The 12,601-nt window shown below is 40.3% G+C and overlaps 1 protein-coding gene across 1 annotated transcript; it reads right to left on the bottom strand.

Annotated features, from left to right (window-relative positions):
- Positions 1–1,083: 1,083 nt before the first annotated feature.
- LOC139381445 (zinc finger protein ZFP2-like) lies at positions 1,084–11,851 on the bottom strand. Its single transcript, XM_071124985.1, has 2 exons — positions 11,343–11,851; positions 1,084–2,775 (listed from the first exon to the last, which is right to left on the bottom strand). The coding sequence occupies exons 1-2, from the start codon at positions 11,695–11,697 to the stop codon at positions 1,562–1,564; spliced, it is 1,569 nt and encodes a 522-aa protein (XP_070981086.1). The 5' UTR covers positions 11,698–11,851; the 3' UTR covers positions 1,084–1,561.
- Between the last annotated feature and the right edge of the window lie 750 nt (positions 11,852–12,601).

Below are 12,601 nucleotides of genomic sequence, written 5' to 3' on the forward strand. Positions count from 1 at the left end.
AGCATGGGGCAGAGACATTGAGGGCTTCCACCATTTTAAAATAGTCAGAGTTGTCAACTGGGTGAGGATTCCTATGGGTTGTAAAGCCTCAATGGCGCAGCCCATGCGGTCACGGATGCCACAATGACACAAAGTTGAGGCCTATCTATCTCTATGCTATCAAGACTGTGCAACGACTAACGAGGAACTTTGTTCAGGTATGCAGATTTTGCGTCACTGATCATTTTGACAAATCACGATATCGCAGGTAAGGGGTGATGCTCAATGTAAAGAAAGATTGCTGGCTCACACTGTTTTGGCACTTTTGGCACATAAGAAAAGCAATAAATAACTGATTTATTATTATTGAAACTCAAAATGACTATGCTATATTTTGATCAGCCTATTCATTATAGAGATGGTAGATATCTATTTTGAAGCTATTACTTCATGTATTGAACCTAATGGAATCATTTAATGACCATCATTTGGAATCTGTGTCTGACTTTTGTCTTCAGGCGCTAGGTCAGGCATTGGTACTACCTACTGCCGCATACAGTATGCAGAGCTGTGGGAGACCACCCCAAGTGTGCCCCTGGTAGAGCCCGGGGTGGTGTTTACCATGCCACCAGGCCTTCAGCAGGCCTGAAAAGTGGGATTGATCTGTTTGATCCATTTGTTTGTTTCAGTTTTCAGTAGTTGAATCCTTTGACGCATTATTGATTTCAACATTTTTCCTTTTCAACAAAAATGCACTGGATTGGGTGAAGTTGGTCATTGGTTCCATTTGTTTAGCAATATGTTAAAATTAACTTATGCTTTATTTATATAGCACATTTCAGACATGGATGCAATGCACTTCACAGAAAAATAATGTGTATAAGCTGCAATGTGTATAAGCTGCAAGTATTTTGAAATTAAGTTGTTTTCAAGTCATTGAAATAACAAACTGAAACATGTGTATTTTCAACTTTCACTGTCAACCAAAAGTGAACGTACAATACCAGTCAAAAGTTTGGACACACCCACTCATTCAAGGGTTCTTCTTTGTTTTTACTATTTTATACATTGTAGAATAATAGTAAAGACATCACAACTATGAAATAACATATAGAAAACATATTTTATATTTGAATTTCTTCAAAGTAGCCACCCTTTGCCTTGATGACAGCTTTGCATTCTCTCAACCAGCTTCACCAATCAGTTGCACGAGAGGGGGGAGATGAGGTTACATGTCCTGTTAAAACTAACAGCTCAAAAACCACATGGAATCTGGGAATAATGTTTACCTCACTGGTTAGAGGACAATTTGTTGAAAAACATCTAGCTACATTTTGAGGTGTTGCATTTTTTTTCAAGTGGGTCCCAACACGGTAAGTGTAACGCAACACTTTCTTTGTTAATCACATAAATTGTGCTCTTTCAATTCAGAGCCTGTTTTTTTGCCCTTATGAGGCTAATATCAATAGAATGGGGGGAAAAAGTTTAGGGTTATACATTGTGACATTAAAATACTCCTACTACAATGTTAAAAGCATTCTACATTGTGACATTATTTAATTGAAATCATGGTACAATGTCCTCATATATGTATTTTCTGATGTTTAATCAGAGATTTTCTACCAGTGTATCTCTTCCCACATTGATTACAGCTATAAGGGTTCTCTCCTGTGTGTGTCCGCTGGTGCATAGTCAGATGGCTAGATGTAGTAAAACTCTTCCCACATTGATCACAGCTATAAGGCTTCTCTCCTGTGTGTGTTCTCTGGTGCATAGTCAGATGGCTAGATGTAGTAAAACTATTCCCACATTGATCACAGCTGTAAGGCTTCTCTCCTGTGTGTGTTCTCTGGTGTATAGTCAGACGGCTAGATGTAACAAAGCTCTTCCCACATTGGTTACAGCTATAAGGTTTCTCTCCTGTGTGTGTTCTCCGATGTACCATCAGGCAGCTTGAGTGAGTAAAACTCTTCCCACATTGGTTACAGCTATAAGGCTTCTCTCCAGTGTGTGTTCTCTGGTGTGATTTTAAATGTACTGAAGAAACAAAACTCTTTCCACAGTTAGGGCAGGGGTAAGGTTTCTCTCCTGTGTGTGCTCTCTGATGTATTGTCAGCTGTCTAGATTCAGTAAAACTCTTCCCACATTGATAACAGTTATAAGGTTTCACTCCTGTATGAATTCTCTGACGTTTTTTAAGGTCCTCTGAAGGGGTGAATCTCCTCCCGCAGTCAAAGCAGCAATGATGTTTCTCTCCAGCCTGAATTCCCTGGTGTGTTTTCATGCTGCTTGGATCATTCAAACTCTTCCCACACTGATAACAGATAAAAGGTTTCTCTCCAGTGTGACTTCTCTGGTGTACTTTTAGTGAATCTGATCTTGAGTAACTCTTTCCACAGTCAGAGCAATGGTAAGATTTCTCTCCTGTGTGTGTTCTCTGGTGTATAGTCAGATGGCTAGACGTAACAAAACTCTTCTCACATTGATCACAGCTATATGGCTTCTCTCCTGTATGTGTTCTCTGGTGTATAGTCAGACGGCTAGATGTAACAAAACTCTTGCCACATTGATCACAGGTATAAGGTTTCTCTCCATTGTGAATTCTCTGGTGTACCTTTAGTGTATCTGATCTTGAGTAACTCTTTCCACAGTCGGAGCATCGGTGAGATTTCTTCCCTGTGGGTTTCCGCTGGTTTTTCTTGAGGTGTTCTGATGTGGAGAGACTCTTCTCTGCCTCGTCAGCTTCATGATATTGTTGAGGCTCTACAGAGGATCCACGATAGTCAAGTCTCTCTCCTGTGTGAACAACAAAGTCAGACAGATGGTTAAAGGCCCACAACAGCAGAAATCCCCTGTTTATTTCAGCTAAAAGGTGATTCCCATGACTGTCTAATGAAGTATAAATGCTTTTACAAATGTATTTGCCAATTGTCTTAAAGACAGTCAAGTGACAACAACAGTCATATTATATATTTTTTCACATTAGTGGTAAAGTGGATTATTCTAGGCTAGAAATAAATGAGACTTTCTGAAACCCTTCGTTCTGTGCCAGATGACTTTTGGTCACCAATATAGGCAGGCTCCCTTCTAGGTTTGCAAAAATTTGCCGCATGAGGGCCGTGTGCACGCTAATGTTAGCTCCATGCTAATGCAGAAACCGCTAGTTACGGATGCAGTAGATCTGCATGGAGCAAAAATGGTGAGCTAAGATTTTCTACAGAACAAAAATATAACTGCAACATGCAACAATTTAAACGTTTTTACATAGTTACAGTTCATATAAGGAAATCAGTGAACTGAAATAAATTCATTAGGCCTTAATCTATGGATTTCACATGACTGGGAATACAGATATGCATCTGTTAGTCACATATACAGTACCAGTCAAAAGTTTGGACACACCTACTCATTAAAGGGTTCATCTTTATTTTAAATATTTTCTACATTGTAGAATAATAGTGAAGACATCAAAACTATGAAACAACACATATGGAATCATGTAGTAATCAAAAAAAAGTGTTAAACAAATCAAAATATATTTGAGATTCTTCAAAGTAGCCACCCTAGGCTTTGATGACAGCTTTGCACAATCTTGGTATTCTCTCAACCAGCTTCATGAGGTAGTCACCAGGAATGCATTTCAATTGACCGGTGTGCCTTGTTAAAAGTTCCTTTGTGGAATTTCTTTCCTTCTTAATGCGTTTTAGCCAATCAGTTGTGTTGTGACAAGGTAGGGGTGGTATAAAGATGAGACCAAGTCCATTTTATGGCAAGAACAGCTCAAATAAGCAAAGAGAAACGACAGTCCATCATTAACTGACCTTCATGTCTTAAAGTAATCAAGAACATTTCAAGAAGTTTCTTCAAGTGCAGTCGCAAAAACCATCAAGTGCTATGATGAAACTGGCTCTCATGAGGACCGTCACAGGAAAGGAAGACCCAGTTACCTCTACTGCAGAGGATACGTTCATTAGAGTTGATTGCAGCCCAAATAAATGCTTCAGAGTTCAAGTAACAGACACATCTCAACATCAACTGTTCAGAGGAGACTATGTGAATCAGGCCTTCTGTTCCGAACGTGCTAGACGGCCAGTTCGTATAGCATTTAGCCGTACCCTTATCCTACTTCTCCTCTGTTCCTCTGGTGATGTAGAGGTTAATCCAGGTCCTGCAGTGCCTAGCTCCACTCCCACTCCCAGGTGCTCTCATTTGTTAACTTCTGCAACCGTAAAAGCCTTGGTTTCATGCATGTTAACATTAGAAGCCTACTCACTAAGTTTGTTTTACTCACTGCTTTAGCACACTCTGCCAACCCGGATGTCTTAATCCTGGTTTAGGAAAACCACCAAAAACCCTGAAATCTCCATCACTAACTATAACATTTTCCACCAAAATAGAACTGCCAAAGGGGGTGGTGTTGCAATCTACTGCAAAGATAGCCTGCAGAGTTCTGTATTACTATTCAAATCTGTACTAGAAGTCGACCGATTATGATTTTTCAACAACGATACCGATTATTGGAGGACCAAAAGAGCCAATACCGATTAATCAGCCGATTTTTATATATTTTTATTTGTAATAATGACAATTAGAACAATACTGAATTAACACTTATTTTAACTTAATATAAAACATCAATCAAATCAATTTAGCCTCAAATAAATAATGAAACACATTCAATTTGGTTTAAATAATGCAAAAACAAAGTGTAGGAGAAGAAAGAAATATGTGCCATGTAAAAATGTGTGCCATATAAAAAAGCTAATGTTTAAGTTCCTTGCTCAGAACATGAGAACATATGAAAGTTGGTGGTTCCTTTTAACATGAGACTTCAATATTCCAAGGTAAGAGGTTTTAGCTTGTAGTTAATATAGTATTTATAGGACTTTTTCTCTCTATACCATTTGTATTTCATATACCTTTGAATATTGGATGTTCTTATAGGCACTATAGTATTGCCAGTGTAACAGTATAGCTTCCGTCCCCCTCCTCGCCCCTACCTGGCTAGCCACACTCGAAGCATCGTTACCCATCGCTCCACAAAAGCCGCGGCCCTTGCCGCGCAAGGGGAATAACTACTCCAAATCTAAAAGCGAGTGACGTTTTAAACAGTATTAGCGCACACCCAGCTAACTAGCTAACCATTTCACATTGGTTACACCAGCCATTAGGCTGATAGGCTTGAAATCATAAACAGCGATGTGCTTGCAAAGAGCTGCTGGCAAAACGCATGAAAGTGCTGTTTGAATGAATGATTACAGGCCTGCTGCTGCTCAGTCAGACTGCTCTATCAAATCAGACTTAATTATAACATAATAACACACAGAAATACGAGCCTTAGGTCATTAATATGATTGAATCCGGAAACTATCATTTAGAAAACAAAACGTTTATTATTTCAGTGAAAGACGGAACCGTTAGGTATTTTATCTAACGGGTGGCATCCCTAAGTCTAAATATTCTTGTTACATTACACAACCTTCAATGTATGTCATAATTACGTAAAATTCTGGCAAATTAGATCGCAATGAGCCAGGCAGTTGCATATACCCTGACTCTGCGTGCAATGAACGCAAGAGAAATGACACAATTTCACCTGGTTAATATTGCCTGCTAAACTGGATTAGTAAGATACGTTTTTTTACCTTTATTTAACTAGGCAAGTCAGTTAAGAACAAATTCTTATTTTCAATGCCTAGGAACAGTGGGTTAACTGCCTGTTCAGGGGCAGAACGACAGATTTGTACCTTGTCAGCTCGGGGGTTTGAACGCTCTAACCACTAGGCTACCCTGCCGCCCATAAAATAAGTTTAATGCTAGCTAGCAATTTACCTTGGCTTCTACTGCATTTGCATAACAGGCAGGCTACTCATGGAGTGCAATGGTTAGAGCGTTGGACTAGTTAACTGTGCGGTTGCAAACTTGGAACCCCTGAGCTGACAAGGTGAAAATCTGTCGTTCTGCCCCTGAACAAGGCAGTTAACCCACAGTTCCTTGGCAGTCATTGAAAATAAGAATGTGTTCTTAACTGACTTACCTAGTTAAATAAAAGGTATGAAAATAAAAAATTTATTAAAAAATTATCGGAAATCGGTGCCCAAAAATACCAATTTCCTATTGTTATGAAAACTTGAAATCGGCCCTAATTAATCGGCCATTCCGATTAATCGGTCGACCTTTAGTCTGTTCCCAAAAATTTGAGCTTCTACTTCTAAAAATTCGCCTTTCGAGAAACAAGTCTCTCACGGTTGCCACTTGCAAGACCTCCCTCTGCCCCCAGCTGTGCCCTCAATACCATATGTGAATTGATTGCCCCCCATTTATCTTCTGAGCTTGTGCTACTAGGTGACCTAAACTGGGACATGCTTAACACCCAGGCCATCCTACAATCCAAGCTTGATGCCCTCAATCTCACACAAATTATCAATGAACCTACCAGGTACAACTCCAAATCCGTAAACACGGGCACCCTCATAGATGTCATCCTAAATAACTCACCCTCCAAATACACCTCTGCTGTTTTCAATCAAGATCTCAGCGATCACTGCCTCATTGCCTGCATCCGTAATGGGTCTGCGACCAATCGACCACCCCTCATCACTGTCAAACGCTACCTAAAACACTTCTGCGAGCAGGCCTTTCTAATCGACCTGGCCGGGGTATCCTGGAATGACATTGACCTCATCCCGTCAGAAGATGATGCCTGGCTATTCTTTAAAAGTGCTTTCCTCACCATCTTAAATAAGCATGCCCCATTAAAAAAAAATGGAACTAGGAATAGATTTGGTCCTTGGTTCACTCCAGAACTGTCTGCCCTTGACTAGCATAAAAACATCCTGTGGCATTCTGCATTAGCATCGAATAGCCCCCGTGATATGCAACTTCTCAGGTAAGTTAGGAACAAATATACACAGGCATTTAGGAAAGCTAAGGCTAGCTTTTTAAAACAGAAATTTGCATCCTGTAGTACAAACTCAAAAAGGCTTTCCACCTGGCTACCCCTACCCCGGTCAACTACCCGGCAACTTCTCCTTCACCCAAATCCAGAAAGCTGATGTTCTGAAAAAGCGTCAAAATCTGGACCCTACAAATCAGCAGGGCTAGACAATCTGGACCCTCTCTTTCTAAAATTATCTGCCAAAATTGTTGCAACCGCTATTACTAGCCTGTTCAACCTCTCTTTCGGATCGTCTGAGATTCCCAAAGATTGGAAAGCTGCCGCGGTCATCCCCCTCTTCAAAGGGGGTGACACTCTAGACCCAAACTGCTATAGACCTATATCTATCCTACCCTGTCTTTCTAAGGTCTTCGAAATCCAAGTTAAAAAGATTACCGACCATTTCGAATCCCACCGTATCTTCTCCGCTATGCAATCTGGTTTAAGAGCTGGTCATGGGTGCACCTCAGCCACACTCAAGGTCCTAAACGACATAACCACCATCGATAAGAGACATTACTGTGCAGCCGTATTCATCGACCTGGCCAAGGCTTTTGACTCTGTCAATCACAACATTCTTATTGGCAGACTCAACAGCCTTGGTTTCTCAAATGATTGCCTCGCCTGGTTTACCAACTACTTCTCTGATAGAGTTCAGTGTGTCAAATCGGAGGGCCTGTTGTCCGGGCCTCTGGCAGTCTCTATGGGGGTGCCACAGGGTTCAATCCTCAGGCTGACTCTCTTCTCTGTATGCATCAATGATGTTGCTCTTACTGCTGGTGATTCTCTGATACGCCTCTACGTAGACGACACCATTCTGTATACTTCTGGCCCCTCTTTGGACACTGTTAAATAACCACCAAACAAGCTTCAATGCCATACAACTCTCCAACTGCTCTTAAACGCAAGTAAAACTAAATGCATGCTATTCAACCGATCTCTGCCCGCACCTGCTCGCCTGTCCAGCATCACTACTCTGGACGGACTTAGAATACGTGGACAACTACAAATACCTCGGTGTCTGGTTAGACTGTAAACTCTCCTTCCAGACTCACATTAAGCATCTCCAATCCAAAATTAAATCTAGAATTAGCTTCCTATATCGCAACAAAGCATTCTTTACTCATGCCGCCAAACATACCCTCGTAAAACTGACCATCCTACCGATCCTCGACTTCGTCATCTATAAAATAGCCTCCAACACTCTACTCAAAAAACTGGATGCAGTCTATCACAGTGCCATCTGTTTTGTCACCAAAGCCACATACACTTACCCACCTGTACGCGACCTGTACGCTCTTGTTGGTTGGCCCTCGCTTCATACTCATCGCCAGACCCACTGGCTACAGGTTATCTACAAGTCTCTGCTAGGTAAAGCCCCGCCTTATCTCAGCTCACTGTTCACCATAGCAGCACCCACTCGTAGCACGCGCTCCAGCAGGTATATCTCACTGGTCACCCCAAAGCAAATTCCTCCTTTGATCATCTTTCCTTACAGTTCTTAGCTGCCAATGACTGGAACGAATTGCAAAAATCTCTGAAGCTGGAGACTCATATCTCCCTCACTAGCTTTAAGCACCAGCTGTCAGCGCAGCTCACAGATCACTGTACCTGTAGATAGCCCATCTGTAAACAGCCCATCTATCTACCTACCTCATCCCCATACTGTATTTATTCATCTTGCTCCTTTGCATCCCAGCATCTCTACTTGCACATTCATCTTTTGCACATCTACCATTCCAGTGTTTAATTGCTATATTGTAATTACTTCACCACCATGGCCTATTTATTGCCTTAACTCCCTTATCTTACCTCATATGCACTCACTGTATATAGACTTTTTGTTTTGTTTTGTTCTACTGTATTATTGACTATGTTTTTTTATTCCATGTGTGACTCTGTGTTGTTGTATGTGTCGAATTGCTATGCTTTATCTTGGCCAGGTCGCAGTTGCAAATGAGAACTTGTTCTCAACTAGCCTACCTGTTTAAATAAATAAAATACTATGGAACGCTGTTTGGGTCTTTGCGTGTCAAAAAAAGATACACGTCAAATAACACTATTTGACAATAACACTATTTGACGCGTTAAATAAGCTTTTAATTTAACATGTCAAATAACACAGTTCTATTACAGAATGTTGTGTGTTCTGAATTGTGCAAGCCTAGCGCCACCACTACTATCAGTAGCACTGTCAAAGCTGTACAAAAAGGTCTGCAAACAAGCAAGCATCGGCCACGAACAATGTGTTTACAATACCGCGTTGGTAATAAAGCATTATTTGTTAGACCGCAACTTCTGGGGTAGCTAGCTTTAGCTTGGTACCTAGCTAGCACCAATATAACCAGCCTGAAAACAATGACCTGTAGAAACTGCAGTCATTTTCATTATTCTTAGCAATGATTTAAGAATCATTGTGAGTAAGTATTAGCTAGGTAGTAACTTGTTGTTCGCCATCTGGCTAGTGATGCTTGACCGAACCAGGTTATATGTTGTGAAGCTAGCCACAATAAGGATTGGCGCAATTATGTGGAATTTGCGGTTTGCCTTCAAAATAAAAGTAACTCTTTGAAAGTGATGCAGAAGGATACAATTGGTGGAATCATGCCATATTTAGACTAGATAATGTTAAACAAGATTGGAATTGAGAAGCAATGAAATGGGGTATCAGTCAACTTGGTGACACCCACAGAACACAACTGTGTTTAGGCAAATATTAGCATTGTCGCAGGACTGACTGTGTGAAATCACCTCCCCAGTCAGCCTACTGTGTGTAGTGACATTTATATTACACTGTACAGCTTTACCTAAGGATTGGGGATCAATGAAATGGGGTATCAGTCTACTCAATTCACAATATATTTTTTTCCCAATGCCCACCTCAGTTATCAGACTCCAAAACATCCACGCAGTATTGTTTTTCCTCAAGAATAGTGTTCAAAACACATAATTTGACAATAAATGTGGCTCAATTTACTGTTGTTTAAGAGTCCCGCAATAAGAGCTACAACGCTAATGTTCTCTGGGTGTCACTGAGTAGACTGATACCCCATGTCATTGATCCACAATCCATAGGTAAGGCTGTACAGTGAAATAAGTATGTCCCCAACGCAATTCTAAAGTATAATACGTGTGTGATTTCAACTGATTGTCAAATTAACAAATTATTGTCTTGTTGATTTTATATAACAACACTCCAACCTTGCTTATGCAATTATGGCATAATTCTACTATTTGTATTCATTTGCATCACTGTCAATTACATACTTTTATTTTGAAGGCTAAACGCAAAGTCCACTATTGTGGCTAATATTTATTGTGGCTAGCTTCACATAGATGGGTCCGACCACCATTAATCAAATAAGAACGATCTTGTAAATTAGGGTTATTTTAGATGATGTTAGCTAACTATCTAGAGCTAGTATGAGAAATCTTGGTTGAGAATGAAACAACTGAACAACGAAACAGCACAGCAAGTAAGTCAAAGTTTTGGGTTTTGATAATATTTTACTGATAATGGGGCCAATTGTGCGCCGCCCTATGGGACTCCCAATCACGGCCGGATGTCATAGAGCCTGGGTTCGAACCAGGGACTGTAGTGACACCTCTTGCACTGAGATGCAGTGCCTTAGACCGCTGCGTCCATGTGTGTGTTTTAACTATTTAACTGTACCAAAATGCTTAAAAGGCCGCTAAAATTTTAAATATTGGTTATTGGTATCGTGTTTTTTTTGGCAAGTAAAATATTGGATATCGGTATTGGCCAAAAATGTCATATCGGTGGATGACTACTTGTAACCATAGTGTAGCGAATTCAGGGGGAGCTCTGAGCTGGACTCAAATCTGGGCCCAGCCACAGTCAAGACAACACATTATAACCGTTACGCCAAGATGTCTTTACTTCTTGACGAGGTCGCTAGGTTTTGGGTTAAGGTTTCTACAATAGCTTTCTCTGTGGATTTGAGAGTGGTTACATTTCTCCAGCTCCCATCCCTCAGATGTTAACCAAACCAATTCTCAGGTATACCATTTTGTTGCTGTTTAAATCCTTGGTTGCCCCTTTAAAAAAGACACAATCAATCAACAAACCAAACTGCAACTCCTCAACTCTTAGTCAAGAGACTGGCATACATAGCATTTATATTAGCCCTCTGATTACATTTAAGAGCAAGACCTGCAGCTCTGTTCTTGGCCAGCTGCAACTTAACTAGGTATTTCTTTGCAGTACCACATAGCTGGACAATAATCAAGCGAAGACAAAACTTTGAACTAAGCCAATATGTTATATTCTTCAAGAATAAATGGCTATATATGAATAATTATCAAGTCTAAATATGGATGTAACAACTGCAGATTTACCCTTTAACACCACACGTCTGATCAACAACTGCAGAGTTTGTGTCTCTGTTTTTAAGACAGTACTTACTAGTGTTAATCTGGGCCGATTTTCCCAAACGCATTTTAAGGCTAAATTCATCGTTAGAACCATAGGATGCCTTAAAACCACTTTGGGAAACCGAGCCCAGATATCCAGTTTCCTCTTCCTCCTCCTTTTTCGATGTGACAGTCATCTCCCTATTCTCTTCTTTCACTCTGACAACTCCATCCTCCTCTTGCTCCTCTTCTTTCACAGTAACTTCCTCCTCCACTTTCACTCTGAACGCGTCTCCCTCTTCTTTTACTGTAACTTCTTTCTCTTCTTCTTTCACTCGAACAGCATCCTCCTTCTCCGTCCAGCAGACCTCTTCTTTAATAGTTGGAGAGTAGTTTAGTGAGGTCATGGTCGGCGATGTCAGCTTGCTTGCTAGGATAGTGCTAATCTAACCAGCCAGCTAGTTTACCAATAACAACAGAGTAAATATTACATTAAATGGGATAACTAACTAGACAACAGACATTGGTTTAAAACATAGTGGCTAATATACACGAAAGCGTCTAACGAGCTGTATCGGTTTGGCTAGCAAGCTACGGAGGTGGCTGTCTAACTGTTGCTGTGTGTAAGAAGCGTCCCGTCCACTAGATAATACGTCACATTGGCAGCATTGCCTTAAAGCCCGACATCGCCATCTGCTCACTGGAGTGTGTAACGCAGTTGAGTGAAATTAATATTTTATTTTCAGACGGGGTATGAGGAAGCATGAGTTTTTACTCACCAATGTAACAAGACAGTGTGGTAAAATGTTTTGTTGTAATCACGATCTGGCTACCTATAAGAACAAACAAATCAAATAAATGTGTATTTGTCACATACACATATTTAAATCAAATCAAATTGTTTTGGTCCCATACACGTGTTTAGCGGGTGTAGAGAAATGCTTGTGCTTCTAGTTCCGACAGTGCAGTAATATCTAACAAGTAATATCTAACAGTTTCACAACATATACCCAAAATACAAAATAAATCTAAGTAAGGAATGGATTAAGAATATATACACATATATGTCAGAGCTGCATTGGACTAAGATACTGTACAGTGGCAGAGTATAGAGTACGATATATACATATGAGATGGGTCACATAATATTTACAAACAATTAAAGTAACTAAGATACCGTAGAATAGTATATAGTACAGTTTACACATATGAGATGAGTAATGCAAGATACGGAGACATTATTAAAGTGGCTAGTGTTTCATTTCCTTAAAGTGGCCAGTGATTCCTAATCTATGTCTATAGGCAGCAGCC

Source organism: Oncorhynchus clarkii, chromosome 23, assembly GCF_045791955.1.
Source record: "Oncorhynchus clarkii lewisi isolate Uvic-CL-2024 chromosome 23, UVic_Ocla_1.0, whole genome shotgun sequence".
Lineage (NCBI taxonomy): Eukaryota > Metazoa > Chordata > Actinopteri > Salmoniformes > Salmonidae > Oncorhynchus > Oncorhynchus clarkii.